The sequence below is a fragment of the Castanea sativa genome, chromosome 7, assembly GCF_040712315.1.
Source record: "Castanea sativa cultivar Marrone di Chiusa Pesio chromosome 7, ASM4071231v1".
NCBI lineage: Eukaryota > Viridiplantae > Streptophyta > Magnoliopsida > Fagales > Fagaceae > Castanea > Castanea sativa.
The window spans coordinates 28869446-28886520 of NC_134019.1; the positions used below are offsets into that span (position 1 = coordinate 28869446).

The following is a 17075-nucleotide window of genomic DNA, read 5'->3' on the forward strand; positions in this document are numbered from 1 at the left end:
TTGTTCTTGATGCCGAGTCCCGAGCAGAAGTCCCTAAATCCCTGGCTGTCGAACTGTCGGCCATTATCCGAAATAACTGTTCTTGGAATCCCGAACCTGCAGACTATATTTCTCCACACGAAGTTACGGATTCTTGCTTCTGTGATCGTTGCTATTGCCTCGGCTTCGACCCATTTAGTGAAGTAATCAATAGCGACGAGCAAGAACCTTACCTGTCCTTTTCCCTGGGGTAATGGGCCGACGATATCGATCCCCCATTGTGCGAATGGCCACGGGGAGGTAATCGTCGTCATCTTTTCTGCTGGCAGCCTTTGGACATTCCCGAACCTCTGGCACTTATCACACCTCTTGACGAGCTCCGTGGCATCTTCCTGCATGGTTGGCCAGAAATATCCTGTTCTAACAACTTTGCTTACCAGGGATCTAGGCCCGGCATGGTCTCCGCAAATCCCTTCGTGGATTTCGTGGAGGACGTACTTGGCTTCTTCCTTGTCAAGACACTTCAGGTAAGGCAAGGAAAATCCTCTTTTGTATAAGGTATCATTCAAAATTGTAAACCTGGCCGCTCTTGCTTTAACCTTCCTGGCTTCCGCTGGGTCACGAGGGAGATGCCCGTCTTGGAGATATGAGACGATCGGTTCCATCCATCCACCTATGTTCTGGATGGAGAATACATGGACTTCTTCGATGCTAGGGTGTTTCTGAATCTCCATGAGAATTTCCTTGTTCGTTGGTTCTTCTACAGACAAGGCCATCTTGGCGACCTCGTCTGCCTCTGCATTCTGGCTTCTCGGGATCCTGGCGAAATTCAATTTGTCGAACCCACGAGCTAGATGTCTGACCAACTTGAGGTACTTCTGCATCCTTTCTTCCTTCGCCTCATACTCTTCCATGATCTGCCCTATCACTAGTTTCGAGTCACTCTGAATGAGCAAGTTCTTAATCCCGAAAGCATTGCCAAGTCTTAGTCCCGTCAGTATGCCTTCGTATTCAGCCTCGTTGTTGGTTGCCGGGAATTTTAATTGGACACCATATTGGAGTTTTTCTCCATTGGGGGTGTTTATAATGATCCCTACTCCTCCCCTCTTCTGGGCTGACGATCCGTCAGTCTGAATCGTCCACTGTCCCACCTCGTCCATGCCGTCACCATCGTCTGGGAGGGTGAATTCTGCTATGAAGTCCGCTAGAGCTTGCGCCTTGATGGCCGTTCTGGGATGGTATTCGATGTCGAACCGGCCGAGTTCGATTGCCCACCGGACCATTCTCCCACTCGCTTCGGCTTGTTCATGGATTTCCCGATGGGTTGATCCGTCATTACAAGGATAGGATGTGCTTCGAAGTATGGTCGTAGCTTTCGCGAAGCCACTATTAGGGCGAAGACAATCTTCTCAATCCCGGGGTATTTGGCCTCTCGCTCCTTGGAAGGCTTGACTGACATAATAAACTGGAAGCTGCTTCTTGTTTTCTTCCCGGATTAAGGCTGCACTGACGGCTGTGGATGAGGCTGCCAGGTATAAATAAAGGCTCTCTCCTTTTTTTGAGGGACTCAAGATGGGAGGGCTGCCTAGGTAGCGCTTGAGTTCTTGAAAAGCTGCCTCACACTCGTCAGTCCAGGCGAACGCTTGTTTCAACGTTTTGAAAAATGGGAGACATTTGTCCGTCGCTTTAGAGACGAACCTATTCAGGGCAGCTATCCTTCCTGTGAGCTTCTGGACTTCTTTGGTGGTTTTGGGAGATGCCATGTCGAGTATCGCTTGCACTTTCTCCGGATTTGCTTCTATTCCCCTTTGGGATACCATGAACCCTAAGAATTTTCCCGAAGCTACCCCGAAAACACACTTACTGGGGTTGAGCTTCATCTGGTATTTTCGGAGGGTATTAAATGTCTCTCCTGTGTCGTCCAGGTGAGTCCACTCTTCTTTGCTCTTGACGAGCATATCGTCCACATACACTTCCATATTTCTTCCAATTTGCTCGCCGAACATCTTGTTCACCAATCTTTGGTACGTTGCCCCTGCGTTCTTCGGTCCGAAGGGCATTACCTTGTAGCAAGTAGAGTCCTTGGCTTGTAATGAAAGCGGTTTTTTCCTGATCATCCTCAGCCATTTTTATCTGGTTGTAACCTGAAAATGCATCCATGAATGTTAGTAATTTATGTCCAGCCGTAGAGTCTACCAACTGATCTATCCTCGGCAGGGGAAAACTATCTTTCGGGCAGGCTTTATTTAGGTCTGTGAAGTCTACGCACATTCTCCATTTTCCATTTGCTTTCTTCACTAACACGACGTTAGCCAGCCATTCGGGATAATAAACTTCTCGGATGAAGTCTGCCTGCAACAATCTGTTAACTTCTTCCATGATTGCTTGGTTTCGTTCGGGGGCAAAGACCCGTCGTTTCTGCTGGACGGGTTTCTTCTCGGGATCTGTCTTCAACTCGTGCTGGATTATCTGGCACGGTATGCCCGGCATATCTTCGTGACTCCATGCAAATACGTCCAAATTTTTTTTAAGGAAACGAACGAGTTCACTCCTCATCTCGGGAGTTATGGTTGTACCTATCCTCGTCACCTTTGAGTTTTCCCCCTCAACGAGTTCCACCGTTTCCAGGGCTTCTATTTTGTCTTCTTTTTCTCTCTCGATCGTCCATGTGTGGTTTTCTCCTGCAGCTAACACGGCCTGGTAACATTCTCTCGGCCAAGACTTGGTCTCCTTTTACCACACCGACTCCATCTTCGGTTGGGAATTTTATCTTTAGGCGCAGGTGGACGTTGCTGCCTTCCACTGGTTGAGCGTGGGCCTACCAATGATCACATTGTACGAAGAAGGGCAGTCCACAACCAGGAAGTCCAGATGGCGGGTCTGCTGCTTCGGGTAGGCGCCTATCGTTACTTTTAGTGTCACAATGCCCTTGGGGTATACCCTGTCACCGCTAAAGCTGACGAGGGGGGACTCGAACGGACGCAGTCTACCAGGACCTAGCTTCAATTGTTGGAAGGCCGACAGGTACATAATGTCCGCAGAGCTACCGTTGTCGACGAGGATCCTTTTAGTATTGAATCCTTCAATTGTGAGTGCTATCACTAGAGGGTCGTTATGGGGTTGCCTGACCCCCCTTGCGTCCTCTTCACTGAAGAATGTATCTTGGTTCGTCCATCTTTGTTTCAATGGGGGTCCCGTATGGACACTGTTTACTTGTCTCTGGTATGCTTTCTTGAGGGACTTGCACGATCCCCCCACAAAAGGTCCTCCTGCTATCGTGCTTATCTCTCCGATCACTTCTTGTGGTTGGGATTGGCGACCTTCATTTTTGGACGAGGGCTCTCGTTGGCTCCTGTTACCCTCTCTGAACCTGTTGGAGTCCCCCTTCCTCACGTACTTCTGAAGTTTTCCTTTCTGTATCAATTCTTCTATCTGTCCTTTCAGATCTCGGCAATCTTCTGTGTAATGGCCGTGGTCCTTGTGGAATCTGCAGTATTTGCTTTTGTCTCGCACATTTGGTGACGAGTGCAGGGGCTTCGGCCACTTCAGGTGGTGTTGATCCTGGATCTGTGCCAAAATTTTGTCAACAGGCATAATTAAAGGAGTAAATTTTACCGGTCGTGGAGCTTTCTCGTCTTTTCGTCTGTCGATGTCGCCTCCCCGGTGACTTGGACGTTCCCTCTTTTGCCCCCTGCGTTCGTCTTCCTTCCTTCCTTCCGTCCTTAGCTTTCCCTCGTCTACGATGGCCGCCAGTGCGTCCTCAGCATTCATGTAATTTTGAGCTTTCAACAACATCTCTGCCATCGTCCGGGGTGGATTCTTTGCTAACGAGACGACGAATTCTCTAGACTTGAGTCCTGCCTTAAATGTCGTCAACTGGACTTTATCGTCTGCATCGTCCACCTCTAGAGTCTCCCGAGTGAAGCGTTTCACATACGATCGCAAGGTCTCCCTCTCTCCTTGCTTAATAGTGAGTAAGTGATCCGCTGGTCTTTTGGGACGTTGCCCCCCGACGAAATGGCGCAGGAAAGCACTACTCAGCTGCTCAAAATTGTCGATGGACGAAGTGGGCAATCTCGTGAACCATTCTCGTCCAGCTCCCTTCAGCGTAGTGGGGAATGAATGACACATGATTTCGTCAGGGGGCTGTTGAAGGCCTAAGGTCGTTTTGAAGGTGTTAAGGTGATCTTGGGGGTCTTTGAGCCCGTCAAAAGGCTCAAGCTGAGGTAGCCGAAATTTCGCTGGTACTGGTCGTTCTAGAACTGCCATGGTAAATGGGGAGTCCGTCGCTCTGACCATTTTATCCAGGCTTCGATCCGTCTTTTCTTTGATCGCGTTTCTTAATTCATCCATCTCCTTCCTCATTTCCTGGAGGATGTCAGAATGCTGCTCTTCTGGGGTTACCGTTCTCCGTCGGTCACTTCTCCCATGGCTATCCCCTTCGTCCTCTTGAACAGCTCTTGACCGGTTCTCTTCTTGTTGTAACCTCTGTCTCATCTCTTGATTCTGTCTTGTAAGTTCTTCGACGGTGGCTGCAAGATTTCGGACCTGCTGCGCCAAGGCCGATGAGTCCTGGTTGGATTCCATCTGGAGTTGGTAGGAACTGTGTTCTTGTTGTATGAGAAAGTCGATCCCCACAGACAGCGCCAAACTGATGAAGTTGTATTTCGTTGATTTGCTAGGATTCGTCCAGATGGCTCCTGGAGGCACTCTGACGGACCTGTGGGAGCAGGGATTGAATCAAATGGTCACCGGTGTGGTGCCTGCCACAACACCTTCGATGATAAAGTCAGTACGGAAAAAAGACAGTTGTTGAGATATTAGGAATAAAAATAGCTAAAATTGTGATGTAGTTCTTTTTTTGTATGTACCTTGTTTTGGTGTTGAAAGGGTTTTATATACCCTTGGGGATTGTATCCGTTGGGGCATTAATGCCTCTTCTGATAACGTCTTCAGGGGAGTAATGGGAGTTAATGCCTTCCCGTTAGTTCGTCCAGCTGGTCTTGTAACGGTTGAGGCTTTATTGGCAGCATTCAATGGCCTTAACTCTTCCTCTGATGATGACGATAACGGGTTATGTTCGTCCTTGAGGCCACCTCGTCCATGTTTCACCTCCTCAGTCCCATCAGTTTCAATATTCATGTTACCATTATTTTAGATAACAAAAAAACAACTTTATTAATCACAACATTAAGTCATACATAATGTCATACATAACATCATACAATAAGATTTAAGAGCACACATCTTAACAGCATCTTCGAGCTGCAGCTCATTTGAAGAAGATGGAGAACATGAATGATGAATTGTAACAAAAAAATTTTGAGGATCTGTATGCTTTAAAATATAAGTGGAATAACTAGCAATATGTTAACCAAAAAATGGAGATGAAGATGAAAATTAGGAAACTAGAAGTGATGAAGCATCTTCAAGCTGCAACTCTTCCAAAGAAGGACATTATTGAAATTTTTTTTTGAGGATCTGTATGCTTTGGAATATAAGTGGAACCAGCAATATGTTAACCAAAAATGGAGATGGAGGTGGAAATTAGGGTACATTTGTTACTTAATATGCTCATGGAATTAAAACCAACCCTAGACTACTCAGTTTAACTAGTACACACTGCTAGAATTCTATGTTATTGTTTGTGAGAAATATGAAAAATATTTATCTAACCTTGTGTAAATATGTATCTAGGCTGTGTAATACTGAATTTTGTGGCCAGATGATATTGTGGGACTATATTTTAATAATTTATACAATTAGTTTGAAGAGAGCTCCTTCAAGTAATTCTAGTCTAGTTATAATTAAGAAGTTATAATAGATAGTGTAGATTGCAGTCAAATGCTCCACCACCGAGCTATGAACCCATAAATAGTGTAGATTGATATTGAAAGGCCAAGATGGTTAGAATGAAAGCCAACATCTACAACTTATTTTCAAAGTAAAGTGTATTGTAGGAAAGTATTCAGAAGAAGTATAAGTTTACTGGGTATGTTGAATGTGCGTTCAGAAGAAGTATAAGTTTGGAATTGGTGTATGTTTTACGGAAATTTTCTTTTCTAAAGGGATCTATTAAAGAGCTTCGTATATAAGTTGAATACAGTTTTTTTTAGATTAAATTCACAATTTTCTAATAACTTAAACTTTTGAGAGAACATTTAAATCATTAAGTATATTGCTCAAGAAATCTTACCGTTCTCCAAATTTTGTATCATGGTTTAAAGGTAATTATCCCTCATGAATTGCATAGTGCACCGCTTGGCCATTGGAGCGAAGGTTAATCAAGCAGAGACATCACCCAATAAATGCAGCATTCATCCTTCAATGATTGACAGGCTAAAGAGAATGGTCACTCTTTATGTATATTTCCTTGTCGTCAATTAAAAAAAAAAATGTAATCATTTACTTTATTTTTAGTTTTCAAGTGAAGAAGCATAAAAAGAATTGTGATTTTTTTCCCTATTGCCATCAATTTTTTTTTGTTTTCCCCCCTTTGTTGGATAAATCACTGAACTCATATGTGGTAATATGATTTTAGCCATCAAAATCTTTTAACATTTTTAGCTTTAGGGATGACCAATTAATTAGCTATGGCTCAACTAGTACTTCTTTTATAATTATTGGTTGGAGCATGAGGTTGTGAGTTCAATTCAGTTGATTGGTTAAAATTCAAAGAGACCTTGAGCTAAACTCTAGCCAATAATCCATAATTCAGTTCATCAAAGTTTGATAAGATAGCCAGATCTGCTCGGTTTGTAATCAATCACTCCTAGTCCTAGCTCATGTCAAGTTTATATTGCATGTATTTAAAATACAAATGATCCAAGAATATTGTTGATTGAACTTATCTTTGATCACATAGCCTGTCAATTTGAAATACATACATCCTTTAGGCCTTTTTTGTTTAAACACAGATGAAAGGAATAAATACAAAATTCTTAGATCTATGAGATATAAAAATAGAGAAAAATATGTGACAAATAAAACAATTACACAAGACAATATATACGTAGTTTGGCAATTTGCCTAAATCCACAGAGCTGCAAGGATTTCACTATTCACAAAGAAAATTACAAGATGCGACAGCACAGTTTTCTATCTTACGCACAAGATTCACAATAGGCTATAAAACGTGCCAAAAATTATTTCCTAAGGCAACAGCTTGAGCTTAGCCTTAGAAAATCCCTCATTAAAAACCGTTAGAAATTTTATTTTGGGTTGGGTTATGATTTGGATTAAATACAACTAGTTTTCACAAAGCCCAACAGTGCACACCTATATACACACAGACTTTTACCCTATAGAGGGTTTTTTTGTTTCTATAGATCAAATGGAAATAAGATATGTTATAGAATTTTGGATGATAGAAAACGATAAATGCCTAGGCTTATATGAAAGAGTTTGAACCTCTAGTTGTGATCGATAGACCATAGAATTTGGGCCAAAGCCAACGACTTCAAAATTTGGTACCCAAAACATTGCATGTGAGTTGCAACTTATATAATACGTGTTCTTGACTCTCTGAAATTTAACCCAATGGGGTTGGCTAAGTGGTTGGGCACTAGATCTCAAAGTGGCTATCTTGACCCTCTTGGGTTTGACTAGAAGTTCCCTAGTTCAAGTCCAGGCACCAGCACTTTGAAAAAAATCCCTGGGCCAGCAATTTACCCCACTATAGACCTACTCATCGCAAACATTGATTAGTTTCTAGTTGAGAGTTTTGAGGAAATACTGTGGAAAAAAAAAAAAAAAAAAAAAGACTTTGAAATTTTGGTTACTATGGCTTGGTCGTTTAATTACTTTGTGCAAACATTTCTTTTTTTTTTTCATCCACATGTTTGTGGTCATTCTGCTTAGACATGGCAAACAGTCGAGTTTGGTCAGGTTGGGTCGGGTCATTCAAATTGCGGGCCAAAAACAAGCCATTTTAAGCTAGTTGAAAACAGGTCGAATCAATCGAGTTGCGGGTCGGGTTAGCCCATATTTTTCACATTAAAATAAATAAATAAATACCAATGTTTTAGAGAGAATGAATCAAATCAAATAGTTAGACTATTCGTTACTAATTTACTATTATACGTGTGATGTAAAGGAAAAAAGAACAAACCAAAAAACATAAGGATTTTCGTATCCTTGCAATTTAAACAATTTTGACTTTTGAGCATGAATAATATTCTTTACATACTTCAAATTCAAAGTTTACTAATGATATTATTCCCACAAAAGAACCCAAAAAAAAAAATTACAAAACTAAATGTTATGGACCATGTCAAGTTATCAACCTTCTTAAGTGCACAAATCCTTGTTGCATTTAAAATAATAATAATAATGTTAGATTATATAGAAAGATAAACTAAATATATATATATATATATATATATATATATATATATATAAAATAAAAAAACCTTTAAAAATAAACATAACAATTTAAGTAAAGAAGAACAAGTAAATGTTTCATAAGAATTATATATACCTCAATCTACTCAATGTTGGTAGTAGATTTAGCACTACAAATATTCATACCTGTGAATTGTAGCTCAAGTTGGCCAATTTTATCAATATCTTCATCTGCAATACAATATATTAATATAAGTGTACCATGAAAGCAAATCAAAGCTTATCAATAAAGAGTTAAAATGTATAATTTATATGACTCTATTAATAAATTAAAGTACCTTCAAATCCATATAACCAACTTTGGAGTTTGCCTTTCGATTTGAGTCACTATTGAATTATTTTGTTTTATTTATTGTTTGCCACTTTGTTGCTGACTCACTGTGGCCGGGTTTGTGGCTTTGTTCTAGTTAGATACTTAGATTAGATAGATATTCGTATATTACATTATTACTATTAATACTATATTAAATAGACAAACTTGGATAAAGAAAAAAAATTGGACATGTTGTTAGATACTTAGATATTAGTATATTATTTTTCCTTTTGTATATTATTTTTTCCTTTCAATTAACTCTTTATTTATTTTTTATTTTTTGGTAAATAGGGGGCAGAACTACTAGAATTCACAAGTTCATTGTGCGTTTTATAATAATGTTATGTACCTAGGGGTAGTCTAGCATACCTTGCCATAGTGCCATATAGTTTTTAAATATTTTTTAGGAAAAAGAATGTTAAAAAAACGGGTGGGCCACGGGTCGGGTCAAGTTGGCCCACAAAAAAAAAGAAAAAAAGAAAAAAAAGGAGGGCTGTGGGTTGGCCCATATTCAATTCGGAACAAAATGAGTGGGTTTGGGCGGATTCGGGTTGGGCCAACAAATTTCAATCTATTTTGCCATATCTAAATCTACTGGTAGACACCTATGATTTTCTCTCGCCAAATTCTTGGCTTAAAGGTGGTGGTGACATTCTCTGGGCTTCTTAAGTGACATGATTTCAGACAAAGATTTAGTAACTTAGATCATTGTGAGGACTCAGTGCCGGCTCAAGGCCTAGGCAACTTAGGCCTAGGCCTAAGGCCCCACAACCAAAAAATAAATTCCCTAATAAAAAAAGGCCCCATTTCCATTTGTAAAGGCCCAAAATTTTATAAAAATATAACATTTTTTAAATAATTAGTACTTTTTTTTTTAAGCGATGTTAAAGATACCACAAATTTTACTATAGGTTTAAGTTTAAATTTAACTAACATGTCACCAATCACATAAAAAATTAATTCAAATACAAATAAATTAAGTTGTTGAATTTCATCAATTACAATCATTATCACATTATATTGTGAACATTTTGCAGCATCTTTAGTATTTTTCTTTTTCATTTCTAACAAGGCTTCCAAAATAGGAGACCAATAGAAATTAAAACCAATTGAAACCCTAAAATGTTTTTAAAAAAATGCTGCAAATGTGATAGATCATCAATGATGACTAATCTCCTCTAATTGTTTGAGGTCTTAATTTTTGTAAACTAATATCCTACAAAACCATGCACCAAATAATATTTATCTATCTCTTTCTCTTAAAAAGAATATATAAATTAAAATTTAGGTTACAATTGTACTTAACTATGCATAGTTATATATCCAATTTATAGTAAGTTTCTTTTTTAGAACAATAATATTTTTTCTAGTTCTTTTTGTTTAAATTTATGGTTCAACTATGATATTCAATCCTTTGTATGAAATTAACCTTAGTTTAATTATTATTATTCATCAATTTCTGTATTTACATCAAATTAGTCTTAATTTAATATGTATTATATATATTTATTTAATTAATGTTTACATATAAAAATGCCTCATATAAAATTTCTGCCTTAGGCCCCAAATTTTGTTGGGCCAGCCCTGTGAGGACTGAGGAGGGTCAAATTAATACTAGGAACATTATATTTTAAAATAATTCTATTGAAAAATATTTGATTTAAAAAAAAATTAATGAATTGAAAAGAAGAAAAAAATTGAAAGGAAAACATAGGTAAGAAATCAACACCATCAATTCAGTTTTTTTATTTTTATTTTTATGTTTTATATCATTGCTAATGTTTTATGGTGAATGCTAAACATGTCAATTTTTAGGCCAAGTGGACATAAATTCTATATGAAACGCAAAGCATGTCTATGAATACTGAATCATTTGTTCAATTTTAGTGACTAGTGGCTTGACAAAACTTTAAAATGCTTATTGAAGGGTCACAGAGTAGGTTTGAGTGTTGGGTCATTGGGGAAATGAAAGAGAAACTAAAATATTTTTTTTTTTGGAGAGAGAGAAATTATACATCAAAAAGTAAAGGAAATGCCATAGCCTAACAATTTTGAGAAATGCTGTCTACATTATTTTTACAACACTTTCACAACATATCCTAAATAGCAGGTTGTTACAGGATGTTGTTGGTAGAGCAAAAAAAAAATTAATTTCAGAATTAAGTTTAAATTAGAACCAATAATTCTAAGTGGCTAGCAGGTTGTTACAAATTGTTTTTTTTTTTTTTTATGAGAGTGGAAAAATTGTTATTTGTTGGGCAAAAAAAAGCAATTTTAGTAGTAGGTTCAAATTAGAACCAATAATCCTAAGTAGCAAGTTGTTATAAGTTGTTATTGGTACAGCAAAAAAAGTAATTTCAGTAGCATATTCAAATTACATCCAATAGTAACAAACCATCTATAATTTTCTTTAAAAAAAAAAGTGTGATTTGTTATGAAAGTGTTGTAAAAATGTTGTGAATGTCATTTTTCTAACAATTTTAGCCCACCAAATTTTATGTAACTTTCACATCGCTAGCGAAGCATGCATTTCAACGGTCAAACCGTGGGCTATACGTTTTCAAACTCAAAACCTCAAAGAACATATATATAGCGCATCTCCCAGTGAAACAATGCAATGTGAAAGAATAAAAACACACCTATCTTAAGCACTCACCTCACGGCCAAAATTGGAAATTAACATTAATTTCCAAACAATATAATTAGTAGACACTGTTACAAAACTATATTTTTTACTAACATCTCGAGTCTCAGAAAGTCGATTTTTGACTATAAATCGAGTCTCAAAGACTTGATTTTCACGGTCTGATCACGTCTGAAGTGGCATTTTTTTCCACGTGCATCTACTTGGAAATCGAGTCTCTAAGAATCGATTTATAAACCCTTTACAATACAAGACCCTTTACACCTTCTCATCTCATCAAAGAAAAAAAAAAAAAAAAACCCAGAAATAGAAACACAAGGAAAAAGCTAAGGGGACCATGGGAGGGTAGGTTTCAAGTCGGCGTGGGTGGCTTTAGCTCAGCGTGGGCCGTGTGTGGTCGTGGGGCGTGGGTGGCCGTTGGTGCTCGTGGCTAGCTGTGGGTCGGGTTCAGATCGCCATTGAAGATCGAGATTAGAGTGGGTGGCTTCAGATCAGCGTGAGACCATGGGTGGGTGGGTTTCAAGTCGGCGTGGGTGGCTTCAGCTCGGCGTGGGCCGTGTGTGGTCATGGGGTGAGGGTGGCCGTCGGTGGTCGTGGGTGAGTTTTTTTTTTTTTTTTTTTTTTTTTCTCTGGTGACGGGTCCAGTCTATTTGGGTTTGTTGGTATGGATTTGGCGATGGTGGTGTTATTGAACTTTAGGTGGTGGTGGTGGCTGCTATGTTGTGAGTGATTTTTTTTTTCTTTCTCTCTATCTTTCTTCTTTAGTGGCGGATCCGATCTATTTGGGTTTGTGGGTATGGATTTAGTAGCGGTGGTACTGTTGGATTTTAGGTGGTGGTGGCTGCTGTGCTGTGGGTGATTTTTTTTTTCCCCCTCTGATTCTAATGAGAAGGTGTAAAGGGCGTTTTTCAAATATTATAAATCAAGTCTTAGAAACTTGATTTCCAAGTAAACGCCACGTGGAAAAAATGCCATATCAAACAGATCAGACCATGAAAATCGAGTATTTGAGAGTAGATTTATCAGCTCAAAATCGAGTCTTTTAGACTTGAAATGTTAGTAAAAAATATAGTTTTGTAACTGTGCCTATTAATTATATTGTTTGGAAATTAATGTTAATTTCCAATTTTGGCCCTCACCTCACCTCTCTATCACCTATGTATTAGACTCTCCTCTCACTCTATACCACACCAAAAACCTTCAAAGCCTTTGAGATAACTAAAAAGAGTGAAGGGAAATTCTCTTTCATGGGGCTTCAATATCATTTTTCATCATCATCTTTATAACCCTCTTGCTCTCTCATTCCATGCATATCGAGGGCTTGAGAGTTCTCAAACATCAGTCTTCTTCTTCTTTATCCATGAATGGTTTTATTATAAACCAAGGTAATTCTGGACCCAGCAAAGGGGGATTGGGTCACTGATCACAACCATAGTCGGGCTTAACTATGTTACAGGTTCAACAATTTCGCAAGAAAGGCATTATTCAGCATTGTGTTGCTTCAGCCTGGCCTAAGTGAACTTAAATAACCAAAAACTTTGTGTGTTAAAGGTGTAAGCAAAGTTTATGAAGATAGTATATATGTCAAAGAGAGGTCAATTAATTTATGCTGTCATATTTTTTTTTTTTTTTGTATTTTTCTTTCTTTGGTCAGAAATTTAAAGGGTTTCATTTTTGATACATGACTGTATAACAGTGCAACCTTTTCTCTTGCTTAAATTTGGGCCGGGTTTGCCCACATTTCTCTTTGTTAGGCTTCTGATGATCTCGATTAGCACGCATGTCAATTAAAAGCAAAAGTGAGTCAGCCTATAAGTTAGGACAATTCGTATTGGTTTTAAATTAAAACGCAAATGGAGCAATTTTATCTTGAGTAATTAATTTTCTTAGGAAAAATGAAAAAATAAAAAGGTCAACATATGTAATTTAGAAGGTTTCCTTGAGGATTTTTTTTTTTTTTTCTTTCAAAATAACATTATTTTGCTAACAATTTCATTAGTTAGCAACGTTTCCAAATCGAGTCTTAGAGACCTAAGTCCCATAAAAATTGTGGAAATTGAGTTTTTTAAAACTTGAGTTCCATAAAAACATAAAACCTAGAAAAACTTGGATACGGAGAGAAGAGCAAAGAAACTTGGATATAGAGTGGAGCAACGAAACCCAGCAAGCTAAAGAAAAAAACCTAGCAAGAATAAAGAGAGAAGAGCAAAGAAAAACCCAGCAACACGTGGTCGGAGAGGAAGATCAACTTTGCTCAAGTACATCGGTTAGATTCTTCTTCTTCTTCAGTTAGATCCTTCTTCTTTTTGCTACGCCTTCTTCTTCACTCTGTTCGCTCCTTCTTCTTAACTCTGTAGTTTGTATGCTTCTTCTTTCAACTCTATGGAATGAGTTTTAGTGACTCAAGTACTACGCCTCACCTTAGAACCAAGTGTCTAAGGCTAGATTTTTACAACTGAACTCGAGTCTCTCAAACTTGAGATGTTAGTTTCCTAAATAGTTTCAAAACCCTGCTAACTAACGAAATTGTTCCTAAAATGGTGTTAAGTGTACGTATGGGATGAACTGAAATTCTTCATCTTATCTCCACTTTTAGCTTATTTTTGTTACTGTTCATAAGTCTCACTGTACTTTTTGATATTATTCATGAGCTCTACTGTACTATTCAGCTTATATTTTTAAACATTTTTTCTACACTTTTAGGAAAAAAGTTTTCTATTTTAGTTAAATAAGCTATTCTAAACGGATACTAAACGGAAAAAAAAAAAAAAAAATCAGGTTTCCTTAGTTGAAACCTTCTAAATTATGATATTACAAGTGCTTTTGATAGCGGTGGGGAGGTTAGTGACATGTCAGGTAAGTGACATGACAATAATAATGTTTGTAGAATATTCGTAAACGGTAGATGATAAATGCACTCTTTACAACATTTTAATAATATTTTCACAATAAATTTTAAGTGGTAGTTTATTGTAGGGTGTTATTGATGGGGCAAAAAAGTAATTTTAATAGTATGTGATGGATGAAAACGCTCAACCCGTCCCTGGACGGTCATCACCTCGGCAGCCGTCCAGGAGTTATCCTCAGGACGAGGGTAATTGACAAGGCCGTCCAGAGGATGATAGCGAAGCTACATTCTTTGTCCGGGGTATGCGCGCGGCCTGCCCCGAGAGGACTCGTCCACATAAAGCTTCATGGACGAGTATGCTACACTTGGAATTATCAGGCACACTCGACGAAGGAATTACAGGACGAGGAGACTATACTTAGAAGAATCTCCGAATATAATGTGACAATCCCTTATCCCACACATAACCGTCAGGTATCCGTTATGAAGTAGAAGTGTAACTCCTAAATGGTTATGGCAGTTACGTTTAATCCTCCTTGAATCCAGGAGAGATCCCAATTTCGATAACCGCTCATGAAGGCACTATATAAAGACTGATTCAGACAAGGCAAAGGTATGTGAATTTTACTCCAAAAAAGTTGGAACTCCAAAAACATAATGAGAAAAACTAACTTCACCATCGGAGGGTTTTTGGCCGGCAGCCCCGGTCGCCTTTGATTGGCTTTTCTTTTTCTCCAGGTCATAGAGAGAGTAAGTGGTCCTATCAAGTCTGAAGCATCCAGCCTACTGATCTTCTTAACATCATCAGTTGGCGCTGTCTGTGGGAAGAAACTACTCAGTCCTTTTTGGTTCAATCGTGTTTTGTTGAAAACAGTTATTCTATCCCAGGCAAAAGGCTGAATGGTTCGAACAAGATCAAGGGCTACCAGCCCAGGCCACCAGGAGAGTAGGGATGCATCCAGCAATCCCCTTCGCGATCGCAGATCAACACCTGTAATGCAACCACCTTCTATGCAGCACATACAATCCATGGCTGCCGCTATGGCAGAACTGACACGCCAGAACCAGGAGTTGAATAGGGAAATCAACCTCCGGAGGTAGCGTCAGGAAGGGCGCATGGAGGGAAGGGCCCCAAGTCAGGAAGGGGGAGGGGAAAATGTAGAGTCCGAAGATCAAACAAGGGGTACTGCTTCAAGAAAGGTGCCGCACTTGGAAAAAGAGATGGACCAGATGAGAAGAGCCATGGATGAAATGAGGGAAAACATGAGGCGAGCGAACCCAGTGGACGATATGGTTCACCGAACGGACTCACCCTTCACGGCTTCCATCAGCAGTCACCCCCTACCTCCAAAGTTCAAAATGCCTTCTCTGGACTCGTATGATGGAAATCGCGACCCTTGCGATCATATTGCAACTTTCAAGACGACTATGCACCTACAAGGAGTCCCGGACGAGATTATGTGCAGAGCTTTTCCCACCACACTTAAAGGACCGGCACGAGTGTGGTTCGGTAAGATACCCCTAAACTCGGTGGGATCCTTTGAAGAGTTGAGTAAGTTGTTTGTCAACAATTTCATTGGGGGACAGCGGCACAAGCGTTCCTCCCCCAGCTTACTGACCATAGAGCAAGGGGAAAATGAGAGTTTGCGATCCTTCATCACCCGTTTTAATAGGGAAGCCCTGACGGTGGATGAGATGGATGACAAGCTATTACTGGCCGCTTTCCACAATGGGGTCAATTCTGACTTGTTCATTCATAAGCTCTACGAGCAGGAACCGCAGACCATGGCCGATCTAGTACATTCGGCCCAGAATTTTATGAACGCTGAGGACGCTATCATAGCCAAGAAGAGAAAAAGGGCAGAGCGTTCAGAAGCGGGTCACCATCGTTATTCGGATCAAGGACCTCGTCCAAAGAAAGCTCGGGTTGACGAGAGGAAAGATAAAGATGGTAAGAAGGCCAGTTCCTCCGCGAGGAATCAGCAATACACGCCCTTGACTATGCCACTAGAGCAGGTTCTTATGCAAATCAAGGATGATCCGTCCTTGAAGTGGCCGGATAAAATGAAGGGAGACCCCAACAAGCGCAATAGGAGCAAGTACTGCCGTTTCCACAGGGACCATAGGCATGATACGGACGAGTGTTTTGACTTGAAGCAGCAGATAAAAAATCTCATTAGATAGGGAAAATTGAGGAACTTCCTTGGACGAGACCAGAGAGATGAAAAAATGAAGGCCAAGGTGGAGGAATCATCACGCCCCCCACTAGGAGAGATAAGGGTAATTGTAGGAGGAAACTCGACGGTGCAGTCGTCCAAGTCAAGGAAGACATACTTGAAGGTGGTGCAGAACATCCAACTGTCTGGACAACATCCTAGGACGAGGGAGGTAGACCAACAGGCTGTTACGTTCATGGACGAGGAGGCAGGACGAATTCACCACCCACACGATGACGCGATAGTCATCACCCTGCTCATTTCTGACTATACCACTAGGAGGGTATTGATAGACAATGGCAGCTCTGCAGATATTCTCTACTACCCCGCATTCCAACAAATGAGGCTAGGACGAGATCAACTTCGACCAGTGAACTCGCCATTGGTAGGATTCGGAGGGGTGAAGGTGCAACCTATGGGCACCATCACGTTGCCAGTGGTCGTCGGAACATATCCGCAGCAGATAACCAATAAGGTAAATTTCCTCGTTGTTGATTGTGCATCGTCATACAACGCAATTATTGGAAGGCCAACTTTGAATAGCTGGAAAGCGGTAACCTCTACCTACCACATGTCCATCAAATTCCCAACCGAGCACGGAGTAGGCCAGGTGCAAGGAGACCAGCTGGCCGCCAGAGAATGCTACTTAGCTATGCTGGCCATGGACGAGCA

At 39.9% G+C, this 17075-nt stretch overlaps 2 protein-coding genes across 2 annotated transcripts; both read right to left on the bottom strand.

The window, feature by feature from the left end:
• Positions 1-289: 289 nt before the first annotated feature.
• LOC142644276 (uncharacterized) lies at positions 290-893 on the bottom strand. The gene is made up of 2 exons (XM_075818923.1): positions 478-893; positions 290-371 (listed from the first exon to the last, which is right to left on the bottom strand). Exons 1-2 carry the CDS (start codon positions 891-893, stop codon positions 290-292), a joined length of 498 nt encoding a protein of 165 aa, XP_075675038.1.
• Positions 894-2751: 1858 nt separating this feature from the next.
• On the bottom strand, positions 2752-4566 carry LOC142644277 (uncharacterized). Its single transcript, XM_075818924.1, has 2 exons — positions 4276-4566; positions 2752-4080 (listed from the first exon to the last, which is right to left on the bottom strand). Exons 1-2 carry the CDS (start codon positions 4564-4566, stop codon positions 2752-2754), a joined length of 1620 nt encoding a protein of 539 aa, XP_075675039.1.
• Positions 4567-17075: the final 12509 nt, after the last annotated feature.